Below are 27,476 nucleotides of genomic sequence, written 5' to 3'. Positions count from 1 at the left end.
CTGGTATTTGAAGTTAATTAAACATCGCTGCGGAGCAACAGGAGTATTAACTTTTCGTGAAAATGAAATTTTTATTCAAAAACACGTTTATCGCGTTCTTTATATTTTATCTGTGGCTTATTAAACAAACTAAAGCAAATATTGAAAAAGAAGTTTTTACTTCTAACGTTGTAAAGATTTCTGAAAATTTTTACGCAGAAATTTTAGAATGGAGTGAACAAGAAGGTTTAGTGGTGGGTCTTTTTATATAATTTAATAATGTAAGGAATTAATAATAAAATATCTTTAAATTCTCACTTTAAAGACTCTAACGCCTCCGTATACTATCCAACGTTATGAACGAATAGTACCTTTCATTAATGCTGACGAAATTACCCAAAATAAGACAGGACAAAAAGAAAAATGGTATATTCTTGATGGTTTAGAAGAAGGAAATACATATGAAACAAGAGTATCTTATGCAGCGACGGTAAGCCGATTTGTATTCATGATAAGCATTGTAAACGAAAGTTTATTGATAAATAATTAATATTAAAGTCGCCAACAACGTTCGTGTTGGAAATAATGGGTTTCGAGGAAGCATTAAATATTTTTAAAAAGAGACAAAATTTGGAAATTACTCAGTCGGTAAGTGACATCATATAATTAATTTATTATAGTAATTATAGTAGTTTTTATATAAATTATTAATAATTACTTTACTCGTCCTTCGTAAGAATTCTCAACAAATTATTACTACAAAAAAATTGCTCCGCGTGAGCGCTAAATACGAAGGAGTGTCCAATATTCCAGGAAGAGAATTTCGTCCAATAATATATAATATCGGTAATTAATTGTCTAACTTTTGGGCTTTTTATATCTTAATATTACATAAAAATTTATATTGAATTCATACTTCTTTACAGTACTGGAAACTTTAACTTATGGAGTTCCGCGCGTTGCGTTCAAATTAATTCTAATGTTGGCGTTAATTTTAGGAATTGGTTATTTTATATGTGTTCCAATGTTTTATTCATCTTTGCAAAAATTAATAGAAGTCGCACAAATAAATAGAGGGGAATTAAACCGAGAAAAACGTGAATAGAAATAATGCGATTCGCGTAAATTATTTAAAAATAGCACATGATGATCGACGGACTATATTGTAGATCTACAGATATAATTCCATAATTTCGATGTTTTACTACTTTACTACTTTAATACTTTAAGGAAATGTTTTTGTTGTTATTATTTATTATTTATTATAAATTTTTGGAATAATGAATAAACAGAGATGCATAGAGAAATATATATATATTGAGAATTAAAATTTAATAAACGCGTAATCATATTTTTATTTAATCAACGCGTAGTTCATATGATTGATATCTCGTTATTTAAGTTTCTAGCAATCTTCGACGCAAGATTTTTTCCTATGAATACTATATATGTGCGAATAAAATGGAAAAAGTTTGGCCTGCACTGAGAGTCAATTTTTTTCCACCTTTAATGGACACATTCATTACTACTCTAATAAAACTCAAGCCTACAAATGTATATTTCGAGGACCAGACGCGTCATTTAAATTGGCACAAATTTTTAATAATGAAAATTGGGGTACCAAATTTTATGGAGAAAATGAAACAACTTTGTCTGTAAGAGAATTTATAAGTAGGATTTTTGACAGAGCTTTTTTTTATACGATGGGAGTGAAAGGAGTGAATACATTGGTTTTCAGTATGTGAACAAGGATGGAGGAGCATAAAGAGATTAAAGAAAATGCTATCAACGGCTCAGAAACTTTAAATTCATTTCTTCGAATATACTAACTTACTAAGATAATTATTTAAAATCATAACCTTGAGCACCTTGAGCAAGATTATACAAATAAAATTTAAATAACCAATATTTTATTTATTTATAAAGATATCAATTGAAAAAAGTATAATAAATTGACACAATTACTTTTATTCTATTGCTTTTTTTTTATTTTGTTTGTTACAAGTCAATAAGCAATAATTACACTAGGTTTTTTTTTTGTATTTATATTAATATGAAAACCCATTTTATTAGTTTTAAAACAACTCCTTACGATTTTTTGGTTGGGGAAATTTTTACAATATAAGAGTCATATAATGGTCATTAAAGATGAAGCGGGAATTTTTTTTTCATCTTTTATTTTACTTCTTAGATGCTTTAATGGCTGCCTTAGTAGTCTTTCCTGACTTATCAACTTTCTCGACGGACTATTAATAAATAAAATGAAATATTTTGATTAACAATGTTTTGAAATGTTTTTGCAAACATAACTTAAATTTTTTTTAATACAAACCTTGATAACACCAACAGCGACAGTCTGTCTCATATCTCTTACAGCGAAACGACCTAAAGGAGGATAATCAGAGAAAGCCTCAACACACATCGGTTTGGATGGAATCATTTTAACGATAGCGGCATCTCCAGACTTAACAAATTTGGGATTGTCTTCAAGTTTTTTGCCGGAACGACGATCAATTTTTTCTTGCAATTCAGCGAATTTACAAGCAATATGAGCGGTATGGCAATCCAATACAGGGGCATAACCAGCACCGATTTGACCAGGATGGTTAAGAACGATAACTTGAGCTTGGAAGGAAGCAGCTTCCTTGGCTGGGTCATTCTTGGAATCGGAGCAGACGTAACCTCGACGAATTTCTTTGACTGATACGTTCTTGACATTAAAACCGACATTGTCCCCAGGTACACCTTCAACTAATTGTTCGTGGTGCATTTCAACTGATTTTACTTCAGTGGTGAGACCAACAGGGGCGAAGGTTACAACCATACCGGCCTTAATAATACCGGTTTCAACACGACCTACTGGCACGGTACCAATACCGCCAATCTTGTAGACGTCTTGAAGTGGAAGACGAAGGGGTTTATCGGTAGGTCGAGATGGAGGTTCAATTGAGTCAATGGCTTCCAAAAGCGTTTTGCCCTTAACTTTGGCACCACCTTTAATTTCTTTTTCCCATCCTTTGAACCAGGTCATATTTGAAGATTCTTCCAACATGTTATCACCGTGCCAGCCGGATATTGGGACGAAAGCAACAGTCTTTGGATTATATCCAACACGTTTAATAAAGCCTGATACTTCTTTGACAATTTCATTAAAACGTTCTTCCGACCAATTGGTTGTGTCCATCTTGTTTACGGCGACAATAAGTTGTTTTACACCAAGAGTATATGCCAAAAGAGCATGTTCACGAGTTTGACCGTCTTTGGAGATACCAGCTTCAAATTCACCAGTACCGGCGGCAATGATCAAAATAGCACAATCAGCCTAATTTGATTATAGTTTGGGAAAGGTAATGTATGTTAATGTAATGGACACAATTTAAAACTTAGTGATCGATATGAAAAATGTCATTTACCTGAGAGGTACCAGTAATCATGTTTTTGATAAAATCACGATGTCCTGGAGCATCAATGACAGTAACATAATATTTTGGAGTCTCGAACTTCCAGAGAGCGATATCAATGGTGATACCACGTTCACGTTCGGCTTTTAGTTTATCCAAAACCCAAGCATATTTAAATGAACCTTTTCCAAGTTCTGCGGCTTCTTTTCTATATTAAGTAAATCATACAAAAAAAAATTTTTTTCTTTTAGGGATTGATTCGTCACAAATTCCAAAAGATTGAATAAAAATACTTACTCAAATTTCTCTATTGTACGTTTATCAATACCCTGCGATAAGAATTTACCGTGTAGAATATGATAAATTTCTTGATCAAATAATTAAATATCAATGGAAATTTTAAAAACGTTCAAATAATCATACCCCGCATTTGTAGATAAGATGTCCGGTTGTTGTGGACTTTCCAGAATCGACGTGACCAATGACGACAACGTTAACGTGAGTCTTTTCTTTACCCATTTTACTGGAGATGAAAAACAGAAGGTATAAAAAATGTTGAGCACAACAAATAACTAAAGATTAATATTTACTTTTACGGTAAGTGCAACGTAGTGTTCTATTTCGTAGTTAGTACTATTAAGAGGTTGTTAAAGCTTCTTTTAAAAAAAACTATGAACTTAATAAATTATAAATTTATTTACTGCGGCAGCTATCACTTTTCCAGATAAAAAAAAAATTTTTTTTTTCCAGATTTTTTTTTTTTTGTATCAATCATTCTCAAATTTTTCGTGATAAAAATGTTACCAACTCAACGGATGGTTGTTCTCAGATATGGATGGAAACAAAAATTATTACTTACATTATAAAAGTATAAGCATAAAATCAATAAAAAAAAAATTCGTGAGGAGTCGTAGGGAGGGGAGGAAGATAAAAGATTCTAAGCCGACCCTAATATATATCTACCCTAAGTAACTCCCCAAATTTCAGATCTTTGGTCGGATCAGTGAGATCTTATAATATCAATAATACCCTTTTTGTGACCTTTTTTTTCGCAATTAGGGACTTTTTCTAATAGAGTTCAACAAATCCAATTGGATTATTAGACTGCGGTTACAAGTAAAAACTATTGACAAAATATTAGTCATGATTTTGAAAAAAGGGTTCTTTTCTAGTATTGTTCAACGTCAGGCGCAGAAAAAAATACTTCTGTATTACAAATTCAAACCAAATACATATTAAGATCACCAAAAGATAAATCGGAGTTGGGCCGGAGAAAAAATTGGTTTACTTAATTTGTTAAAAAAGGAAGTACTTTAAAATATAACTGTTAAGGTCGTTTAAAATTTAGCTTTTTGCGCAGAACGAATAATACAAGTTTACCATGGTCATAATAAACAATTTGATAATCTCCACATTGACAAATACTATTAGTAAATTTTTTCTCTTTATTCAAGTATCATTCGACAAGAATTTAAAATCCATGAGTATCAACAGGAAACACTAAACTATTCATTTCTGTTAATTTATTTGGTAACTTTTGATTATGGGCAAATTTCTTTTTAATTCTCTTCAAATCTTTATGAATACTATAATCATATAAAGCTTGAGTTGTTAAATGAAGGAGATGACCGAAGAGATCCATTTCACGATTTCCTTTCTCAAAAGGGGTTAAAACCCATTGTGATATTTCTGTTGTTTTTGAAATTGGCCGACCAATACCCAATCTAAACCTAGAATTTTTAAATGTTAATATTATTAATTATATTAAAATCCTTTCAAATTTTGATTTATACCTAATAAATTCTGTCCCAATTACTGATACAATGTTTTCTAATCCCTTATGACCTTTCATGGCTGACAAATCACCACCACCTTTTAATATTAAAGATATAAAGTAAATTTTGTGAATTACGATCGATAAGCAATTCGATAACATTAAATTTTAGATCACAAACTTTGAATCATTAATGTTCCTGGTAAAGTATTTAAATCATCGGCCGCGACTATAAGTTTTTTAGTGTCATTAACTCCAAAATGTTGTAAAACTTTTTGCACGGCATAGCCTGACTCGTTCATGGCCGTCAATGGTTTTATCAGAATAATTCTGAACGAATTCTATTTATAAAAAAACAATTAGAATAGGATACTTTTTTTACATTATTTTTTTTTTTCAAATCACATACTGTGATGGAGCCGTCTTCATTTGTAGAGGTAAACAATGTATCCCGTACATCAGCTATATCAATCAATGAATATTAATTATCTTTAAGTAATTCCCTAAAATAGAAAATTCAAAATTAACTGCGTATAATAAAAAATTTACCAGATAGATCTAATCGCCGATAAAATTTAGGAAGATCCCTAGCAGCTTGTCCTTGAGCAAGTGATATTGCATTTGCCAGATAGTCAATAAAAATATATCCAGCTAAAGAAATAAGCAAGTGGACCAAAAACGTTAGATTCGATTAATTAGTCGACTTAACTGAAAAATAAGTATTACTAACTTGCAAACATTCAAGGAATACTTGAAACACAACCATTATGACGTGTTGTAGCGTATTCAGGTTCTGGGTTTCCAAGACCCACAACGACGAGGTCAATCGGTCTGGACATTTTTTTTTTTTTTGCTGAAAAGTATTATTTTTTACTTATAAAGACCAATCGTAAAATTTAATTTGTGTGACCATTATACATTACTATATAAGGATTACTTAATCATCTGACCTGATTAAGAGTAATTTAGATAATATTGACTCGTTCTTATATAATTTTTAACAAACACTACAAAAAAAATGACACATCATTTTAAGAATTATTAGTTCACGTTTAAAATACCCCAAAAGGAAATGGTAAATGGGCTAGTGTATAAATATTTTTATATTCTTTATTCTTTATTCTATAACTTTATCTATAAATCTATGATATCATTTTTAAATATCTTTCCAAAAAGAATTTTTTTTATCTTATAATTGTATTTCACAATTCTATTGTATTTTTTATGATTATCAATCATATATATTCATATTGATGTAAAAAGCGAGCGGCATAAAACGGTCAATAATAGGGCTGTTTTGGTAGTCACTATGACTATTGTTAATGATACTGTAAATCTAAACCAGTCATTTTGTGATATGAATGATAATTTTGGTAATTTGAGGAAACATTTGTTGTTACATGAGTGAAATCTGGGCTGAGAACACAGTAAAGAACGCCAGTTGTGTGATATCAGAATATTTTTAAACAACTCCTTTTTAAAATAGCATATGCGGATTTTACTCAAACGCCACCAATCATATAATATGATGGACCGTGATGAAAATGAGCAAACAAGTAAATACAAAAAAATTTTTAATGCAAAAAAAAAAAATTTTTTTTTTCCGTGGGTTCTTTTTACTTCAATACAAACCAGATTTTTTTCTGAATTTCCCCTAAAATTTTTATCTAGTTAATAGTTTTTCTTCTCAATCTAAAGCTACTAGGGAATTTGTCAAGCATAGATTTAGGATAGATACTCTTTATCCTTTTAACTATACTGATCAAACTTCTCGTCTTTACCCAATCTGTGCCACCAAGTTGAAATCCCGCAGCTTCCTCTGCAACTGCTATGTTTGACCCTGGCTAGCTTTTGAGAACTTTTTCGTTCGAGCCAGCCGCTTGCTTAGTCGTCGCGTTTTTTTCCTTCCCCGCCTAGGTTGTCATCTTTTTTAACCTGTAGATTATTTAATTACCCTTGAACTTGTATAGAGTTAATATATTATTATTTTATTTGAGGTGAGTCATTTGCATCTAGTAAAAAAATTTTTTTTTTTGCTTGCAAGCTTTTTTATATTTTCAAAGCCGGTGCAAAGCTTTTGTTTTTACCCATTTTATAAGTCGCCTACGGCGAATTGGACAAGCGATATATAAATATATATAATATAAAAAATCATAGTAAGCATAAGGGTTCCTTTTGGGTATTTCCTATGAATCAGAGAATTCGAGGAAGAACAAATTTTGTTAAATTATTAATTTTGTAATAAATAGATTGTTAAACAGTCATTCGCTTATCTACCATCCTTCATTGAAATATGTGAACGATTACTTATATCCAGAGAAAAAGAAGTACGATTCATTCAACTTATCACCTTCGGTCGTATTCAAGATTTACATAGACATATCACTCGATTTTCGGATTTAACATTCAAAGAAAGCCAAACTACAAAAGAATAAAAGAAATATTTTCAGCCTCATGCCAGCAATGCGAAGTAATCGAGGTTCCGGCCCAATTTTAGCCGGACAACGGTCACCCATTAATCCTCCAACACTCATCGAGTACAATCATCTTCGTTTCTTGATCGCAGACGCTCCATCAAACAATAACCTAAGCTTGTATATGCAGGTAAAGACGAAAAATATAGTTATTATTAATTTATTTTCATTGCCCTTAATGCTTGAGCATTTTTTAGGAATTTGAACGATACAACGTAACTGATGTTGTCCGTGTTTGCGATCCTACTTATAACACCGATCCTCTTTTAGCTCGTGGAATCAAAGTTCATGTAAATATAATTCATTAAATTTACCTATTTACATTAGTGATTTACTAATTTAAATCGTTATTAGGACTGGGTGTTTGGTGATGGCGATGCTCCACCATCCCAAATAGTAAATGAATGGCTTGATCTTGTTCAAACTCGATTCTGTTGCAATGACGATGATGATAGGCCTGCAATCGCTTGCCATTGTGTAGCTGGACTTGGACGGTAAGAAATGTATAAATTTCCAAATTTTTATGGTTAAACAGCATTATAACCCTACTGGATCTTTTTTTCCCTTAGTGCTCCTGTACTAGTAGCGATTGCATTGATTGAGTCTGGTATGTCCCCTCTCGACAGTGTGGCATTTATTCGCCAACGACGTAGAGGTGCTATTAATAACAGACAACTCAAGTATATTGAAAATTACAGAAGAAGAACCAAGTCTGCCAAATGTGTTATATGTTGACTCCATGATCCTTCCATATTATTATTTGAATTTTTTTCTTTTTTCTTTAAAGATTTTAGTATTTTGTATTTGACAACGGGTTGGGGTTCCAAACAAAATTGTATAAGTAGTAGATTCCAGTATATTAATACTGATCGGAAAGGCGGTCGGAAGGAAAAATTTAGACGGGGAAAGAAGAAAATTCGTGGTGTTCTATCATCATTTTGCTTACAATCACATATCCTCTATTGCCTATCCCGATCACCTAATTCATCTATTGATACCACCGCCCTTGTCTATAAAAGTCTTTTACATTCATTTCTTTATTATATTCCTTGTTATTTTTATAGAAGTTCTTATGAATTAAGAATATTTTATCCTAGTTTTGTAGTTCATTTTGATAATGGTTAAAAAAAAAAAAAAAAAATGAATTACAAGATATATCTAAAATCGCGTGTAAAATTTTTGCTGTTATTATCGCATTTTTAATATTATTTTTTTATTTATTATTTTTTACTAAAAATAGTAGTGATTTAATAAAGGAATATTTTTTTATATATAATATAAGAGTGGTTAGACACGTGTATCAAATTGAACTTTTGTGATACATCCAAATCTAGTTCAAAGATTTGAAAACAAACTCGGCATTCAAAACTAGTTATTCATTTAATACTATAATAAATTATAATGGCAGGTGCTAAAGGTCCTCATGGTTTTCCTCTGCCCGGAAGAGCACATGTATTTATATCCAAGTTGTTTGGCGGTAGCATGGCATTCTGTAAGGCATTCTTTTTTTGACTTGAGGATTTTCGATTAAAATATATAATTTTAAATAAAATATTCTGCTTTGGGCTGTTTAGGGATGTTATATCGTGGTAAAAAAGAATTACCCGTAGTTCTGGTTTGTGAACATTTTATTAAAACATTAATATCTCGTGAAAGTTGAACGAAACTATGATTAATCATTTAAAACTATATAGGGTTTAAGGCATCCTTGGGAACATCATGGTCATGAAAATGGTCATAATGGGCACCATTCTGAGGCTCATCATTGATTTGTTAACAATAATAGTAATATATAGAAAACAATTAGCAGAAACAATCATGAAACTAAAGTTCAAAAAAATTTTTTAATTTTTGAAAGTTGCATAAAATTTACACTCATTTTTATTATTATTATTTTTACAATTTACCGATTTTCTTATCATAAAAAAGCGATGCTTTGCAGTATTTTTTTTTGTAACTTGTTAATAAAAAATTTTTTTGTTATCACGGATCAATTGATTGAAAAAAGGTATACAAGATTCAATGAAAAAGTCAGGTGAAGGAAGATTTTAAAGAAGCACGTTAATAAAATGAAATGTCAAAGATCAAAAAGATCAAAAATATATATATATTGAGAGAGAAATTCCACTAATCTCCTCGTGTAATAATTTTTAATCAACTTCCTGAGATCTAACACGAGCTTTAGCATTAGTAACTCTAATATTTAATTGCTGAGCCCTATCAATAATCGCAATTCTATTCCTTGAACTAACATTATGAGCAATTTCAGCAGCATATGTTTTGTTATGCATAAGTAATAATTCTAATTCTCTAGTATTAGATACAAGAAATTTTTTAAATCCATTAGGCATTAAATGGCGAGTTTTCTTGTTTGAACCATAGCCAATTTTTGGCATTAGAAATTGACCTTTAAATCTACGTCGAACTCGATTGTCAATACCCTTAGGTTTTCTCCATGCTTCCTATTTTCATCATAATTAAAAAAAAAACGTGAATAAAGATTCTTTAATAAATTTTAAAAACAATCTTTTATAAAATTTACCTTTACAGATTTGTATCGATCTGATTGATGCCTAATAAAAGGCTTAATGCGTTTCTTGACAATCTTGACTTTCTTAACAGGATTAACCATTTTTGCTATAAAGAGAAAAGAAAAAAATTTTTAAAATATTCAAACTTTATTCTACATAATTTTTTTTCATTGATTTAATAATAATCAATCAATCAGAAGTTATATAAGATTGAAATAGTAAACTTTAACCAAATATTTGACAATTCTCAATTCTATATTTATTGTCTTAAACAGAAGTAAATGAAAAACTTCCAAAAAAAAAAAATAATTTCATGTGACTAATTATATTAATTCTTTAAAATGTAAAACAACCCACCTAGAAAAACGGATGGAAAATCAAAGAGGAGGAAACAAAAAAAAAATTAGGAAATATTTTTATACTTGATTTACGTCAATAAATCTGATCATAATTCCGGCCTGTGTGGAAAAAATTTTTTTTTTGTGGCTTGTGAGACTAATCATGTGATAATCCAATTTTGTAACATCGAAACAATTCGAAAATGAAATTACTTGAAACTTTTGGTTTTCATCTTAAAGGTTATTTATCACTTTATGGATCCGACTGCAAGGAAAGCTGTCAACTTGAACGTTTTGCGTCGCCATGACCAAAATATTGTTGAAATAATTGATAGTTCAAGTTATGTTGTTGTATACAAATTTGACCAAGGTGCTTGGGTATGCTTGAATTTTACACGTTATGAATTAGACGCGCGTCGAAGTATTTTGAAGCATAGTAATTATGGTAATGTATTTTTGTTTTCATAGACAAAGAAGGGCGTAGAGGGAACATTGTTCGTGTTCAAAAGGTATGTCTTTGACTATGTTTCTTTACCTTTATTGATATAAAAAAATTAATTATTTTATTCAAATAGATGTGTACAACCTGTGTATGGATTTATAGTGATGAATCGGTTAGGTATCGATAACTTCATGGCACCATTGACAGACGGTATGGAGCTAGAATTCAAAGACGAATATATTATATATCGTACTACAGACGATGGTATCGTTGATGACTTTTTTGAAGTTCGCCAATATTTTGTTATGTGAAGAACCCACAAATAGTAGCCGGATTATGGTAATTGAGTATTGCTTTGGATAGTAGATAATATCCATGGCATTTGGGTATTTGAAACAAAGGATCGGGAACGAATAGGAAAAACTTTGTTGGAGTAAGTAAATTGTTAATTTATTATTTTTGATTACGTAAAGAAATATAAAACTTATTATTTATTTTTTATTTGGGATTTAGATGTCGCGAATCTTCAAAAACTGCTGTTACACCACCACAATTAACTTTACAACCACCTTACTACTCCTCAAACACTCCGACCTCATCCAAAGGAACATCTTCGAGTCTTTATGGAAGGCCAATTCAAATCGGGGACCTTCTCCAACAAGCAGAAATTAACCAACCTACCACTTCTAATAACAGTAGAAGTTCAACTCCTGCTTATCATGATACTCTACAATATGAAACTCCGAAAAAAGACATATTAGGAGAATTATTCCAAAAAGCATCTAGTATTGATCCACTTCCTGTAGTAAATATACTTAAATTTAACCTTTGAAAAAATGTTATTAGTTTTGAAAGTATTGATTTATGAATAACTGATATCACAAAATTTCCATTTTTTTTCCTATATTATAATAGAATCCACCCGTTACATCTAGTAATAATCATACCCTTTTAGATGGAAAGATGCTTTTAGACATGCTTCGTCCAAGTAATACAGCTACTGCTTCTCCAAATAATTATCCTTTTAACTCACATACACCACCACAGAGGTCATTATCCGTCAATGACACTAGACCTAACAACAAATTATTCCAAAGTCGAAATATAAATACACCTTCAATTATTCAAGAACACATTACAACTTCAAATGCCTCATTTGGGATGGAAAATCCTCAGTTGTTACGAAAACAAGCGGTGGACGCTTCTATCTCTTCTCTCACAGCTCTTGAAGGAATCAACCATAAAAGAATATTGACTAAATCAGAATTTACAGAACAATACTTACGATTAATTCAGGTGCGTCATCAATAAAATTGAAGTTTCTTATTACTAGCTAATCGACTTACTAACTTTAATATATATAAAGTCTGACCCATCTTTTATGGACATTCTCTACGAGAATTATGTGGTCAAAGCACAAAATATGTTATAATTATATAAAATAAATTATAATTTTATATTATTTAAATTTTGCTTTAACCCGTATTTTATTTATTTTTTCTCTTAATTGTAGTTATTATTTAATTAATATGTTTACTTTTTTTTTACTTTTTTTTATTATTTATTTATTTTATTTATTTATTTTATTTATTTATTTATTTATTTTTCTGATTAAAAAATTTATATAATAAATAAAAGTTTAACATACGATTTGATTCAATAAATTTTTGTTTTCACTTGCAAAATAATTCTTTATTCTGAAAGACACAATTCTTCACTTTTTATTCAAATCAAATAAAAATCTTTCAAGACGTAAATATACCAAAGACAAAAGGTGAAGGAAAAGAACAAGAAAAAAAAAAAAAGTAAAAAGTAAAATAAAATAAAAACCCATTTCCTTTACTACATTCAATGTACCAAATGAAAAAATAAGTCTAGTATCTCAAGATATCTATAACTTTTCTTATCAAAAGACCTTTGCTAAAGTCAATAAATTGAAAAAAAAAAAATTGCTAAGAAATATATATTGTACAAGTTAAAATTCCGAACTGTTCACTATAGAAGGAATTCATAACAAAAAAAAAAATAATTTTTACAAAAGAAAAAATGATTTTGGAAATGATAAAAAAAAGAAAAGAAAAACACAAGTTTATTTATTTAAAAAGGAAAAAAAAGAAAAGGTTATAAAAAAAGAACAATTTTATGTTAATAATACACAGTAAAAAAAAAGAAGAAATATATATAAAAAAAAATGATATATATGAAAAGAAAAAACATGGTACAGAAAAATGAAAAAAGGGCTATTTACAAAGGATAAAAATCATGAAATGTTGTTGCTGTTGATAAGTCCAATAACAATATGACAAATAATTTCTTTACAAAACTTTTCTTTAGAAATCAAAAAAAAAAAAAATTGTCCAAATGATAAAAATAATCCACAAAAAAAAAAAGAAAAAAAATGCAATAAAAGGTGATAAAACAAATCTATGTAAAAATATATATATATATATATATAAAAAGAAAAATGTTCGTTATTTTCTACAGAATATGTAGAATATAATTGGACTAAGATTTTCCCAAAATCAAGTCCGTTAATTTTCCAAAGAACCCTTTCATAGAAAAGGAGGATTTTCTACGATTTTCCACAGGTCGATAATTTTCCGAAGAAATTTGTTGCTTTTTGTTGGGTGAAGCGAAAAAAAAGTTCACTCCACTACCTTCAGACATTGAACGTGACATTTTACCATCATCATTTGTCTCATTATTATTCCATTTTTTCGCTTTTAATTCATGTAAAGGATCTGTTGATCTTCTCTTCTTTTTCTCTACAATTACGGGAGGTAATGGAATATAATCAGGATCTCCTCCATATTCCGTGGGTGCTGTAGAAGCAGTTGAGGGCGAACCGGGTATATCTGGAGGTGTCATTAGAAGAGAAATAGCAGACGGATTTGATTGTGGAGTAACAGGCGAAGAAGAAAATGAAAATCGTCGATCAGGCGAACGACTTTTATTTGATGATGCTAAAGAAGTTAAGGATGTAGAAGTTAACTGTCTTGTAAGAGTTAAACTCTTACGAAACAGTTCCTTTGTTGGCGATTTAAGTTTTTTAACATCGGGCGAAGATTCATCCATTGAATGGTAAGATATATCTATAGAAGGTTTATCTAATGAATCAATAGTCATTGTTTCATTGTTGTCGCTAATAAATTCATCATCCTTGAAAATTTCCTCTCTTGATTTCAAATGCGAAGGTAATTCCATTGACTTTGAAGGTTGTCTTTTTAATAAAACATTTTCCATAGAATTGTTATTTAATTCATTTTTTTCAAATTGAACAGGTAAACTGGGGCGACGTGTCCTTGGTGTGAATTTTGTCGTTATAAGAGCAGGTTTCTTCTTCGACTTAATAATTTTCGAAGGTTTTTCTTTTGGTCGTTTTGAAGATTTCAAATTATTTGTTGTTATTTTTGTGAGTGTTGAATCATCTTGTAATAATTTTTGTTTTTCAGCAGCTTGTATAGCACCAAAAGTTTTCAACAATTCAACAACATCAGCATGATTTTTTGCCATTGCTACCGATAATGGAGATGAACCATATTTATCGGTTACATCCACAATTGCACCATTTTTCAATAATAATTCAACTGTTTGAGTACATCCATTTGCGGCAGCAAAATGCAATGCGGTTGATCCAGTTGTTCCTACTGTTTGATCCGTTGATCTACCTTTTTCTGTACCATTATATTTGTGTGAAAGTCTGCATAATCAACAAGAAATAATATAATTAATAAATATATTATATTAATACATAAAGAAATTAATTACATGATGAGAAAATATCAATCTTACCTTGGAGCATTAACGTCTGCGCCTCGTTCAATAAGATACTGTACAACAGATACATGATCATTGATGCACGCAACATGGATTGGCAAGACTCCATTTAATACGGAATCGATAGGTTGACCATGATCTAGTGCAAATTTAACTAATCCTATATTAAATGACAAGAAGAAAATCATAAATTAATAAGTATAAATTCACAATATGATCAATTTTATCTATCGTTTTCCAAAAATACTATATAAATGGAAGCTCAATTTACGCTCAATTTCCAAATATTTTTTCACATTACGTAGAATATTTAACTTACCGAGATTGCCTGCAGCAGCGCCAGAGTGTAAACCTAAGTTATTATGGTCAGTTGATATTGTTTTTGATCGACTCATATTTACTATTATTAATTACAACGGCCTTATTGTTGAAGCATAGTGAAAAGAAAATTTTGTAGCAAGTAGGAGTCGTGAATATTATATATTCATATATAGATGGACGGGATAAGTATAAGGGGATAAAATGGAAAAAAAAAAAATTTAAGGAGATGAAGTAAGTATGATATAAATCTATTTTTTTTTATTTCATCTTATGCAATCAATTTTTTTTTCATTTTTACTATTTAGTAATATATGAAACAATTAAGGGTTTTAAGAGTACTTTAAACAGGTGTGTTTTTTGTTATTCTGGAAGTAGGATTTTGTATTACGGTCAAGCACAGGGAAGCAAGCACGCGCGCGCCCGTAATGATATAACTAATAGAAAGATTATTTATTTTAACTCACCTAAATATTTGGTTAAAATATCCTTTTTGATGAACCTTAAAAGTAGTAGGATATTGCCGTAGATGGAAAGAGTAGCGCTGTGAATAGCTTAAGAGAAGTCAAGAAAATTTTTCAATTTCAAGACTTTGCTCCAGGAAGAAAATAATACGAGAAAAGAGATTTATTTTTTGGTTTTTTTTTTGATTTTTTTTTCTTTTTAGTATGATTTTTTTTTCTTAATTTAAAATTTATATAATTTTTTGGCTTGTAAATATTTTAAAGATTTTTTAAAAGTTAAAAAATTGCGTGAATATCTTATAATTGAATATTTTAGTCATAAAAAAAGAGAAGTTTTTCTATATTTTAGCGTAATTTAAAAAATTTGGTAGTTTTTTTTAGTGAAGTAGAAATCGTTTCGGATAATTTTACAAATATCGTAAATAAATTCTTTCAGTCGCGAGACAAGAAAAGAATAAATTGCTAAAATTTGGGGAAGTTGGCATTTATATAATTTTTTCATTCTTAAACACTTTGTTAATCATATTTGATAATAAAAATAATAAATTTCCCAAGATTAACCAACTGTTTAATCTCAGATTTGCTTATGAAAATATAATTGTTTAAATTTGATTTGTTCTATCTAGACAATGTGATTTTTATTTAATATCTATAAATAAAACTTTTTTAAAATACTTTTTTATACAATTTAAAATGAAAATTTGCACGCGGAATCAAATTATAATGTATAAATTAGTATAAATAATATAAATAGTATAAATAATAATAATATAATTATAATAATTTATTAAACAATAAAATTTGCCTCAATTTTTCTACGATCTTTCGATCAATCCAATGATTTAACTTAGAATATCTTATCAACCTCACAGTGCACGGTCTGTTTATAAATAGAAAAGTCTAATGATGTTGTGTCATCTTATTTAGTACAAATCAATGATTAATTAGAAGTACTGTATATAAGCAGAACACCCATTTATAAATTATTTCAAATCATGCGGAATTTCATTTACCGAAATTACTACATATGAATTTCCGAAAATTATTTTTTTTTTTTAAAAAAAATAAAAAAAATAAAAAATAAATATGATGATAATTAGATTACAAATCCTTTTTTTAATATCGTAGTTCTTTTTTTCTTTTATTACATCACTTCGTCGATAAAAAAAGAAAAAAATTCTCGGCTTTTTAAAAGGATTTGAATTTTTAATTTTCTTAGCTTAGCTAAATTAATATGTGGCGTTTATGAGAATATTAATGGATTTTACCGACATAAAATCTTACTTTAATAGTAAAATGAGGCTGGTTGGACTGACACAAAGAATTTTTTCTTTTTTTGTCTTCCAATTTCCTTTCCGCTTATCAAATTGGTGTGATAACTAACTTGTACATTGCATTTTTATTTTTTTTTTACGTATAAATAGAAAAAATTTTAATCCAATAATTTACTAATTTGCTGCGTCATAAATTAGATATGTTTAATGTTTTTATTTCACATGAATTGGCTTGCATTATGTGCTAATGCGGGTAAAAAAAAAAAGAAAAAAATATTAAATAATTATTTTTTTGATTAACAAGAGCACCTATAAGATTATATGGTTAAACTTGCTTCTATATGATTGCAATTTACAGATTTACAGAAAAACAAAGAAAAAAAAAAATAATGAATTTTTTTCCTAATATTTTGTATAACAAAGAACTGTAATAGTTTTTTTGAAAATTAAAAGCTCACGCAAAAAGCAAAAAAAATAAAATAAAATAAAATAAAAGCAACTTTGTCATATTCTGAAATTAAGGGAAACTAATGCTTTCGATGAGGCCAGGGAAAAAAACCGTGTTTTTTATGATGATCTCCCTCTTTTTGGTGAAAAAGAATGTAAATTAGTATAAAAAATTTCGAAAAAAAAAAATTTATTTTCTTTTAATAAAATATAATTATATCTACCCTTTGGGTGAGTTGAATCTTGATATTCTTGTTGCTGAAATGGTGGTTGCTGAAATGGTGGTTGCTGAAATGGTGATTGCCGATATTGTTGCTGATTCATTGATCGTTGCTGTTGATATTGTTGATATTGTTGAGATTGTTGAGGATGCTGAGGATATTGATATTGTTGAAATTGTTGAAATTGTTGAAATTGTTGAGGTTGTTGAAATTGAGGTTGTTGAAATTGAGGTTGTTGACGTTGTGCGTAATATGAATTCACATCTTGAATAGGTATATTAGTAGTCCTTCGACCATCATCAATTGCTCGTTGTTGTTCTCGTGGTTGATTATTCACAAGAGTTTGTCGTTTTCCATCAGAAGTTTCCGTGATAACTGTTTCATTACCCTATAAAAATAATATAAAATAATTTAGATATAAAAATAAACTTTTAATAATTTCTAGGAATTGCTACTATTGCTACTATTGCTACTGCTTACCTGTGCATCCACTGTTTTAGTGACTGTTGTTGCAACACCATTAATAATTTTTGTACTTATTGAACGACTCACGAATCCACCTTGACCTCCTCCAGACGACGATGATGATGACGACGACGAGAATGAATATGATGATCCTGACGGTCCAAAATTACCAAATGGGCTGGAAAAAAAACCATCATCATCATCAAATGGAGATCTTGTACCGAAACCAGGCATGCGTCCAAAACCACCACCACCACCAAAGAATTGGTTTCCTTTGATTAAATAGTTGAGGAATTTAAATAAAAAGGAAAAATTATTTCAATTAAAATTAAAATTTAATACATACCAAACATTTCAGCAAATGGATCTCTTCCATTAAAGAAACTATTAAATATTTCTCTAGGATCATGAAACTAAAAAAAAAATAATATTAATAAAAAAGTAATATCACAATTGATTAAATTTTATAAATATATAATACATGCATACCTGAAAACCGAAATTTGGTCTGAAATCATAATCTTGACTAGAACCATTATTTTTAAGCCCTTCTTCACCATATAAATCGTAAACTTGTTTTTTTTCAGCTATTGATTATATAAATATTAATAAAAAAAATGATACAAATAAAACTAAGTATAGTAAAAATAATAAAATACGTACGATCACTCAACACTTCATATGCTTCAGCGATCAGTTTAAATTTTGCTTCTGCTTCTTCTTTTCTCTGAACATTCTTATCAGGGTGCCATAATAAAGCTACTTAAAATTAGAGAAATTAAACGAATTTATAAAATATGATTAATAAATCATATAAACGTACCTTGTTTTCTATAAGCCTTACGAATGTCGTCTTCTGTGGCATTAGCCTCAATGCCTAAAATTTCGTAATATGTTCCTTCACCCATGATCTGTACAATTTTATAAAAAAAGGTTCTTCAAGAATATAGATTTAAAAACAATCAGCTTTTCGTGATAATTTTTAAAAAATAACCTGAAAGAAAGCTAAAGAAGTTTCTAGAATTTCTAGTAAGATATATCACATGAAAATTATGATTTTTTTAACGTGACTGAAAAATATGAGACCCTGATAAACCTGGGTGCTAAATAAAAATGAAAAATTAATATGGTTAAGGGAAAGGGATAAAGGGATGATAGAAAATTGGCAATGACACCATACACACCATACAAAAAAAAAAAGAAAAGAATCGGGAATTGATTTCCTGATCCTTGTTTATCTTTTCTAGTTATATACCGGAATATACTGGATAAAAAAATTAATTATATTTAGCTTTCGATAATTTCGATAACTTTCGAATAGATAATATTAGATACTATTCCTAGATACTACTATTAAACAATGAGAACTAATTTAGTTGAGAATGAAATTATGAAATGAATAGAATGGATAGAATGGACAAAATTTATAAAATTCATACATTATTAAATCCCATTGTTTTAAAAAACGAAAGTTACTTTGAAAGATAGACAGACAAACACATGATCCTGATGATTCATAGTAAACATAAAATCAAACTAAACTAAAATAACATTGACACTGCCCGTACAAACATGTCAATAAATATTTATTGCGTATGTTACTAACTTATGTTGTATACTTTGATTTTCCTGTTTATGTTTATTCTAACAAGTTTTAAATTCTTTGAAACGTTCATGTGACTACTACATTACATTCACACATTTAACACATTAACACATTAAGTGTTATTATGTTATTATCGTAAGGTTTCATCTTAGTTTCTTTTTTTACTTTTTTTTACCTAAATTCTGAAACAAAGTATTGGATTAGAAAATTTTATGCTGACCTGACCCTCGCATTTATAAGTCCACATAGTGCAGCATAATGTCTATTAAAAGTCTCATGATGTTCAATTTATTTGTTGCGGATTCTAAAAACCAATTATGTTTAATAATATAGGTCAGCTGTTAGGAAGTTTACCATATTAGGCAATAATAGCGCGTCCCGTAAAAAAAAAGATTTTTTTTTTTTTTTTCAACTCGTTGTTATTATATAAACCTATATAAACAATATTAAGATATAAATATTCTTTTTTCCAACAAAAAAAATAGATTTTTTTTATCATCATCTAAATTGTTTTTCTATTATATTATATATTATTTATAAAAAAATTATTTATAATTGTAGAGTATCTACATAATTTGATTAATATTATATATATATAAATATATAAATTTTTTTTTTTTTCAAAGTCCAATTAATTTAATATCTATTCAAATTTCAGTCAAATAAAAAACTACTATCATTAAATTCAAAAATGACTCAAATCACAGGTAGTTCCCTCGCCATCTCAAAAGTTATGATTTCATCTTGACTTTTCACCCTTACATACTTTTAAACAAAAAATTTTTGTTTCTATAGAGTTACCTTATCAAACAGAAAAACGCCTTCATTTTCATGAGATGGACGATTCTCAGTGAGTAATAATAACTTATTTATTATTATATTGTTTCCATTTTTTATATGATTAGAGTATTTTTAAACCAATTTATAAAATATCTATTGAATATGTTCTAATAGAAATATTCATTTTTTACAAAATAGAGATACAAAACAAGACCTAATAAAAAATGATACAAGCATTATTCCAAATGGTTTACAAAGAATTCGAGAAGACAGATCAAATTTAAACGATCAAAATGTGACCATTCAACATATCAATCTTCGTCGATTTTCGACGGATTCATTACACAGTTTTAGTTTCGTTACAAATAAAGGTTCAATGTATGAAAATAGACAAAATATTCTTCGAAAATCTATCGATTTCATGAAAAATAAAATAAAAGGATGGAAAATACCTGCTGTACTTTCATTAGTTGATTCTTCTCCTTCTCAATCAACTGATATTGTACTTCCTTCCGAATTAACTGATGATAATGAATCAGGTCAACATCGAACATTGGACCACATTACAACATTATACAATACAAGTTTACACTCTCCTACTAGATTCACTCCTCAAAACAAAGCAATCATTACGACCGATAATCAAAGTAATATTTTATGTGCAAATGATATTGCTTGTTTGATTTTTGGATATCCGAAAGATGAATTATTTAGTATTAAAGCGTTGGATTTGGTCGCCAGTCCTTTTCGTGAAAAACAGGAAAAAATCCTTGCCTCTAGACCTCAAAATGATGAAGATAATTGTGAAGTTGTGTTGGCTTGTGGTAAAGTGGTATGTAATTTTAATTTATTATTTTATTTCATTTATTGATGCTTTTTATTTATTTATTTATTTATTTATTTTTTTTAATTCAATCTTATTATTTATTCAGATACCAATAAAAAGAAAAAATGAAGAAACATCAGCTGCTTCATTATGGTTAAAAGTTAAAAAGGATGAATTTGGAAATACTATTTTTATCTGGATTTTCGAAGAGATCACTGAAACAATGATGACCACAGAAATTGATAACAAGGTAATTAGTTTAACTATATAACTACTATTTGTAATTGGAATTATTTTATTATATTAATTAATTTTATTTAATATAATTAGGGTATAATAAGAAAAGCTTCGGGAGATGTTAAGGCTTTGTACGGTTATTCACCTGAAGAACTTATTGGAATGTGTATTACAGTACTAATTCCATCACTCGAGACAATAACTACATCTAACAATGACAACGGAAACGATGATATGGAAATTGATAAAAGAGTTGAATCAAATTCATCATCAAAATTAGATATCGACAAGATAGATAAAACGAAATTTTATGGTAGTAAATCAAAGAATGGTGGTAATTTTCCAATAATTGGTAAAATATCCTTACAAACGATTCAAGAAGATTCGCGTGACGATCAGACCTATTACCGATTAAAAATAATATCCATTCCTACCATTGCTGGTGTTATAACTACATTCAAGACCGGAATTATTCAATCTTGTAATACCGAATTTGTTAAATACTTATTTGGTGTTGGTGCTCATGAATTGATAGGAAAGCGTCATATCGAATCTCTTCTACCACAATTTCCTAAACTTATTGAATATTTGGCTTCAGAAAGAGCTCTTGTAGAAGGAATTGTAATTAGTGAAAATGCTTTCCGTAGAGCTACAGCATACATTTCAAATCTTTTCATTTACACTCATGGTCATAGTAAAGATTTTTCAAATGTTAGTATATCAGGGCAAGGTCCCTCCGGTATAATTGCCGTACATCGTGATGGTACAGAATTTGATGTAGATATTCAAATGAGAGTTGTAGAATCCCCAGATGAACCATTACATGCATTATGGATTACTTATGATCGTAATGTAAATTTCGGAAAAGAGCAATCATTTGATACTTATGGTGGTATAACTCCAATTTATGAGAGACAAGAAGAAATTCTTGGTCAATCTAAGCAAGAAGATAAAAATGAGGAAGAAGAAGAAGAAAAGTTTACTCGATCAAAATTTATTGCAGCCGGTGGAAAACCTCCATCTCCTGATAATAGACGAATATCATCACCACCTTCAATTTTACCTGTACCTGAATCTTTCGACCCTTCGTCATATTCAGCATTAACTTTTGCGAAGACTATTAATGATTTTGTAATTTTGGAAAATATGGGTTCAGGAGCTTATGGTCAAGTAAATTTAGCATATAACAAAAATGATCCTGAAAAGGTACCTTTATAATATGTTATTGATGTATGTGTACGGTTATCATAATTAAGTACCATTATTTAAAACGTTTTTCTTCTTTTTTATATAGAAAAAGGTTGTAATTAAGTTTGTTGACAAATCAAGAATTTTAATGGATTGTTGGACTCGTGATAAGACACTCGGTACTATCCCATTAGAAATTCACATTCTTCACACTTTAAGACGTATACCACATCCAAATATTGTTCAAATGGGTAAACATTAATAGAAATATATTCGATAATATTTATAATATTTGAATTATCTATTAACTTAATTTCTTATTATTATATAGTTGATTACTTTGAAGATGATGATTGTTATTACATTGAAATGGGATTGCATGGTGGAGGTATGGATCTTTTCGATTATATTGAATTGAATACTACCATGCCTGAAGCAGAAATCAAGTCAATTTTTCGTCAAGTTGCACGAGCAATTCAGCATTTGCATCATAATAAGATTGTACACCGTGACATTAAAGATGAAAACGTGATACTTGATGAAGATGGAAATGTTCAATTAATTGATTTTGGATCTAGCGCATATATTAAAAATAATAGAAAATTTGATACTTTCTGTGGGACTATAGACTACGCTGCACCTGAGGTTAGTAATAATAATAGTAGAAATATAATTTCCGAAGAAATATTATATTATTATTTATTAATTAATTAATATTTATTAGGTCTTAACGGGTAAAAAGTATGAAGGTCCACCTCAAGATATTTGGGCATTAGGAATTTTATTATACACCCTTATTTACAAAGAAAATCCTTTCTACAATATCGATGAGATAATTGCAAGAGATTTGAGAATCCCATATATATTATCAGAAGGATCGATTGACCTAGTTAAGCGTATGCTTGATCGTGATGTAGAAAAACGTCCGACCATAGACGATGTTTTGAATCATCCTTGGTTGAGAGAGGATTAAAAAACAATATAAGGATCAACTTAAAAACATTTGCTCATTATAATGTTTATTTTTGTTACACGTGTAATTTTTTCTTGCAAGTTTATTATAACGGATACAAAAGATTATAAAACATTTATACAATTTTTTTTTTTTAATTTGCTTTTGATTTATGAGTAAATGTTAACATTAGAACTTATTTTAGACGTCAAATATTCACGATAATTCCTTATATATATATATATATATATACATTATTCACTCTACATATATATAACTTTTCTCTCTCTATATATACACACATATACAGTATGTTATCATAAGATATTTTGTACATAAAAACAGATTTTATTTTTTTGAATATTGCATATCGTAGATAATCATTTTTTTTTTCTTTTTTTAATAAACATGGCTTTTAATAAATATAAACATGGCTTTAATAAAGTAACCATTTCTTTATGAAATAAGTTAGTTCGAAAAAGATTATCTAACATTAAATAGGATAAGCGTACTTTTAGTGAACGTTACACGTGTCGATCATTCCATAATAAAAATTACCAAAATAAGAGACAAAAAAAATCATCCGGAATAAAATACTTTCTATGAAAAAAAAAAAAAATCCTTCCTTTTCCAAAAATAAACTTTTTTTCCTCTTTTTTTTCTTCTTCGATGTATATACACGTTTTTGATTTACATAATTCCAATAATTATAATTATAATTCTACTAATAACAGTGTCATCTTAGAACCAGACCCTAATAGACCTATATGTTTTGATGAAAACTTCAAGACCGATGATGATATTATTTACGGTTCAAAATATAAATTTAATCAGAGTATTGAAATTCTTATAAATAATTCGAATAGCACACGACTTGCAAAAAAAAATCAAAAAAATGGCATGAAAAAAATTCCACGTCGTCAAAATGCGTGGATTCTTTATCGTAGAGATAAAAGTTTGAACTCGGAATTTGTTGGATTGAAATCCGCATTAATTTCAAAAGAAATTTCAAAAATGTGGAATAAAGAAGAAAAAGAAACAATAGAATTATTTGAAGCTTTATCAAGAAAGGCTGCTGAGATACATAAGAAAAAATATGGTGAAAATTATAAATATAAACCAAGAATTTTAAAGAAATCATCAATAAATATACAAAGAAAGGAAGAAAGAATCAAAAATATGCAAATGAAGTACAAAAATAAGAAAGTAAAATCCTCACAAAGAAAGAATGAAAAAGAAAAAATTATGGAAGAACGAGCAAGAAATCATCAGAATAAAGAATCATTATCTGAATTTACAATAATTGAAGACCGGTTTCCTCCAACTCCTTTAACATCCTCACCTACAACTCCTACGAATATGGAATTTGAACTAAAATTGGAAATTAATGCAGGACAACTCCCTCCAACTCCCGCAGCATCTTCGCCTGCAACTCCTTCGCCTGCAACTTTTGTACCCGCAACTCCCTCCTCATTTTCGGAATTTGAGCAATTACCGGAATTAATAATTAATGCTGAGCAACACTTTTTTCCAACTCTTGCAATACCTTCTCCTTTATCCGAAGAATTAATTCCGGATTTGGCAATGAGTGCAGATCAGACTTTACCTTCAACTCCTTCATCTTTGGAATTCGAACAATCATCCCCAGAGTTGGAAATTGATAAAATTGATACAGAACAACTTCTTCTAACTCCTACTGCATTTTCACCTACAACTCCCTCACCTTTAGAATTTGAGCGATTATCGGAATTGTTAATAAATGCAGAGCAAAACTTTTTTCCAACTCTTGAAATATCTTCTTCGTTATCTGAAGAATTATTACCAGATTTAACGAGCGCAGATCAGTTTCTCCTAACTCCAACATTTTTACCTGCAACCTCCGAGTTTGAAGAAAAATTACAAGAAATAACAATGAATACAGACCCAACTTTTGAAATGTCCTCACCTATAACTCCTTTACCTTTTGAATATGAAGAATTATTAGAATTATCACTTAAAATAATGAAAAATGCAACAAATAAAGAAGAGTTTTCTCCATCTTCCGTAGCATCTTTACTTACAACTTCTTCAACTTCTGAAATCGAAGAATCATTATCAAAATTAGCAATGAATATGGAACAGCAAGATTCTTTATCTTCCGCAATATTAAACTCAACTCCGTTTCTTGTATTTAAAAAATTGGTATCAGAATTTATGAGTACAGAACAAACAGCACAAAATTTTAATTCCGAAGCAATTTCCTCATCCTTAGAGTTGGAAGAATCTGATTTAAGTAATATAACTGAATCAGAAAAACGTGAAAAAAATGAAGCAAGCAATTCACCAAAATTTGCTACTCACCTTGTATAAAGTTAAAATAGAAAATCTCCCAAAAATATACCAAAAATATACAATTTTTTTCTATTTTACATATATTTATGTGAAATAGAAAATTTGCGTATGTTCTTAGTAGATTTTTGAGATATTTTTATTTTGACTTTATATAAGGTGTTGCTTTTATATATATCTATTATTTTATTTTATGTTGCATGTCAGAAACATAACTTTGTTATTTATTACTTAACATTATATTATTTATAGTTTTATTTATATTTTATATATTTTATAAATTTATTGTTTTATCGAATTATCTTTTTTATCAAATAAAAATATTTTTTATACTATATACATTAAATTAACATAAAATTACATAAAGAAATTTTATTTTTTTTTTCTTTTGCAATAATATAAATTACATGTCAAAATCAACTAATATATATATGTATTGTTCAGTTAACTATTTAATTTTACAGGTCCTATAATCATAAAAAAAATTAAAGATGATCTGCAGCTAGAAATATAAATTTTATTTTTTCATATAAAATCAATTTTTTGTATTTTATACAAAAACTATCTAAATAACTAATTTTCAGCTTTTTTTTCACATGAAATTACATATCTGATATATTTTAACTCTTAAAATAATATATTTATTTATTCCTACCTCAAAAAAATCTAAAAAAAACTTATTTTTGAAGCAAATAATTATTTAAGAAAAATTATTGCTTAAAATTAATTAAGTATATGATAGTCTATATAATAGATAGTTTATTAAATTTCTTAGAAATTTTTTTTTAGTTATAACAGATAAAGCGAAATATCTAATTATAGAACACAAAATTATTTAATTAGTAATCAGCAAGTAATATACCAACTGATATTAAAATGCTAGAAAAATAAAATATACTGTAAATTTAATACAAATTTACATATTATATTCATGAATAATTAATTTATACCAATCAAAAAGCTTTTCTTTCAATTTTTTCTCATGATTTGCCTTCTCTTTTAATGATAATTCTTTTGCAATTCTATTGCTGACACTGTAAAATGATAAACAAATAATATTATCTACATTATCTGTTCCAACTTTAATATCTTCCATTTCAGTTTTCAGAAATCTTGTGAGTAAAGTAAAATAGACAAAACTGACAATAAAAATATCAGAATTTTCAAAATAAATTGGTTTGAATAGATCTTTATTAAATATATCATCCAAATAGAGTGTATAATTTTGATAATTCTTATATATAAAATGCTATTATTTTATTGTTAATATAAGAAATAAAAAAATTATAATATTCACACAATAATCTTTAACATTAAGATTACTGTTCACAAAATAAACTGACAAATTATCTGTATTTTTGAAATATTTGAAAGTTATATTTCTGAAAAATTTAACTGATCTTAGATCATAAAATAGATTGTTATGCATTGAATCTTATATAATTATATAATAGTTAAAATATATTTGCTATAAAATTTAAAATAACAAACTTACCATACTTTTTCTGCAAATTAAAATAGTTGTAATTAGATACAAAATAAGTAAACAAAAAAAAAATGTAAAAAAAAAGAAAATTTATAGGACTTATATTAGTTAATTTAATTGGTTTAAAAATTTAATAAGAACTATTTTCATACAATTGTGTATATATCA

At 28.3% G+C, this 27,476-nt stretch overlaps 11 protein-coding genes across 12 annotated transcripts; 6 read left to right on the top strand and 5 right to left on the bottom strand.

Moving 5' to 3' along the window:
• The first annotated feature begins 58 nt into the window (after nt 1-58).
• OCT59_010918 (uncharacterized protein) lies at nt 59-1,197 on the top strand. Its single transcript, XM_025321411.2, has 5 exons — nt 59-233; nt 305-469; nt 538-627; nt 717-825; nt 906-1,197. The coding sequence occupies exons 1-5, from the start codon at nt 63-65 to the stop codon at nt 1,082-1,084; spliced, it is 714 nt and encodes a 237-aa protein (XP_025168913.1). The 5' UTR covers nt 59-62; the 3' UTR covers nt 1,085-1,197.
• Nucleotides 1,198-1,860: 663 nt separating this feature from the next.
• Nucleotides 1,861-4,303, bottom strand: OCT59_010917. 2 transcript variants are annotated; one of them, XM_066136178.1, is made up of 7 exons: nt 4,240-4,264; nt 3,971-4,013; nt 3,804-3,903; nt 3,678-3,709; nt 3,393-3,588; nt 2,312-3,301; nt 1,861-2,225 (listed from the first exon to the last, which is right to left on the bottom strand). In XM_066136178.1, the coding sequence occupies exons 3-7, from the start codon at nt 3,897-3,899 to the stop codon at nt 2,160-2,162; spliced, it is 1,380 nt and encodes a 459-aa protein (XP_066000831.1). In that variant the 5' UTR covers nt 3,900-3,903; nt 3,971-4,013; nt 4,240-4,264; the 3' UTR covers nt 1,861-2,159. The 2 variants fall into 2 exon arrangements, with proteins under 2 accessions (XP_066000831.1, XP_025168914.1); XM_025321412.2 differs by lacking the exon at nt 3,971-4,013 and having other exon boundaries at nt 4,240-4,303.
• A 499-nt stretch (nt 4,304-4,802) lies between these two features.
• Nucleotides 4,803-6,174, bottom strand: OCT59_010916 (uncharacterized protein). The gene is made up of 6 exons (XM_066136177.1): nt 5,885-6,174; nt 5,704-5,805; nt 5,564-5,616; nt 5,336-5,495; nt 5,174-5,252; nt 4,803-5,110 (listed from the first exon to the last, which is right to left on the bottom strand). The coding sequence occupies exons 1-6, from the start codon at nt 5,892-5,894 to the stop codon at nt 4,852-4,854; spliced, it is 663 nt and encodes a 220-aa protein (XP_066000830.1). The 5' UTR covers nt 5,895-6,174; the 3' UTR covers nt 4,803-4,851.
• A 588-nt stretch (nt 6,175-6,762) lies between these two features.
• Nucleotides 6,763-8,907, top strand: OCT59_010915 (uncharacterized protein). Its single transcript, XM_066136176.1, has 5 exons — nt 6,763-7,151; nt 7,522-7,758; nt 7,826-7,918; nt 7,983-8,122; nt 8,198-8,907. The coding sequence occupies exons 2-5, from the start codon at nt 7,609-7,611 to the stop codon at nt 8,361-8,363; spliced, it is 549 nt and encodes a 182-aa protein (XP_066000829.1). The 5' UTR covers nt 6,763-7,151; nt 7,522-7,608; the 3' UTR covers nt 8,364-8,907.
• Nucleotides 8,908-8,935: 28 nt separating this feature from the next.
• OCT59_010914 (uncharacterized protein) lies at nt 8,936-9,714 on the top strand. Its single transcript, XM_025321415.2, has 3 exons — nt 8,936-9,120; nt 9,203-9,243; nt 9,323-9,714. The coding sequence occupies exons 1-3, from the start codon at nt 9,030-9,032 to the stop codon at nt 9,395-9,397; spliced, it is 207 nt and encodes a 68-aa protein (XP_025168917.1). The 5' UTR covers nt 8,936-9,029; the 3' UTR covers nt 9,398-9,714.
• OCT59_010913 (60S ribosomal protein eL32) lies at nt 9,470-10,608 on the bottom strand. Its single transcript, XM_025311716.2, has 3 exons — nt 10,517-10,608; nt 10,171-10,265; nt 9,470-10,090 (listed from the first exon to the last, which is right to left on the bottom strand). The coding sequence occupies exons 2-3, from the start codon at nt 10,258-10,260 to the stop codon at nt 9,779-9,781; spliced, it is 402 nt and encodes a 133-aa protein (XP_025168918.1). The 5' UTR covers nt 10,261-10,265; nt 10,517-10,608; the 3' UTR covers nt 9,470-9,778.
• Nucleotides 10,609-10,712: 104 nt separating this feature from the next.
• Nucleotides 10,713-12,404, top strand: OCT59_010912 (uncharacterized protein). The gene is made up of 7 exons (XM_066136175.1): nt 10,713-10,875; nt 10,966-11,006; nt 11,073-11,203; nt 11,306-11,372; nt 11,453-11,744; nt 11,855-12,235; nt 12,306-12,404. The coding sequence occupies exons 1-7, from the start codon at nt 10,753-10,755 to the stop codon at nt 12,369-12,371; spliced, it is 1,101 nt and encodes a 366-aa protein (XP_066000828.1). The 5' UTR covers nt 10,713-10,752; the 3' UTR covers nt 12,372-12,404.
• Nucleotides 12,405-13,444: 1,040 nt separating this feature from the next.
• On the bottom strand, nt 13,445-15,111 carry OCT59_010911 (uncharacterized protein; the record flags this gene model as incomplete). Its single annotated transcript, XM_066136174.1, has 3 exons — nt 13,445-14,639; nt 14,732-14,876; nt 15,036-15,111. 3 exons carry the CDS (start codon nt 15,109-15,111, stop codon nt 13,445-13,447), a joined length of 1,416 nt encoding a protein of 471 aa, XP_066000827.1.
• A 2,188-nt stretch (nt 15,112-17,299) lies between these two features.
• OCT59_010910 (uncharacterized protein) lies at nt 17,300-18,813 on the bottom strand (the record flags this gene model as incomplete). Its single annotated transcript, XM_066136173.1, has 7 exons — nt 17,300-17,355; nt 17,444-17,828; nt 17,921-18,177; nt 18,252-18,318; nt 18,395-18,492; nt 18,569-18,664; nt 18,729-18,813. The coding sequence occupies 7 exons, from the start codon at nt 18,811-18,813 to the stop codon at nt 17,300-17,302; spliced, it is 1,044 nt and encodes a 347-aa protein (XP_066000826.1).
• A 1,343-nt stretch (nt 18,814-20,156) lies between these two features.
• On the top strand, nt 20,157-23,911 carry OCT59_010909 (uncharacterized protein). Its single transcript, XM_025321418.2, has 8 exons — nt 20,157-20,218; nt 20,307-20,361; nt 20,490-21,123; nt 21,224-21,367; nt 21,448-22,560; nt 22,649-22,793; nt 22,874-23,187; nt 23,267-23,911. The coding sequence occupies exons 1-8, from the start codon at nt 20,203-20,205 to the stop codon at nt 23,513-23,515; spliced, it is 2,670 nt and encodes an 889-aa protein (XP_025168922.1). The 5' UTR covers nt 20,157-20,202; the 3' UTR covers nt 23,516-23,911.
• A 252-nt stretch (nt 23,912-24,163) lies between these two features.
• OCT59_010908 (uncharacterized protein) lies at nt 24,164-26,158 on the top strand (the record flags this gene model as incomplete). Its single annotated transcript, XM_025321419.2, has 1 exon — nt 24,164-26,158. One exon carries the CDS (start codon nt 24,164-24,166, stop codon nt 25,841-25,843), a length of 1,680 nt encoding a protein of 559 aa, XP_025168923.1. The 3' UTR covers nt 25,844-26,158.
• Nucleotides 26,159-27,476: the final 1,318 nt, after the last annotated feature.

The sequence above is a fragment of the Rhizophagus irregularis genome, chromosome 19, assembly GCF_026210795.1.
Source record: "Rhizophagus irregularis chromosome 19, complete sequence".
NCBI lineage: Eukaryota > Fungi > Glomeromycota > Glomeromycetes > Glomerales > Glomeraceae > Rhizophagus > Rhizophagus irregularis.
The sequence above is the reverse complement of the archived record's forward strand: the minus strand, read 5'-3'. Positions and strand labels throughout refer to the sequence as shown.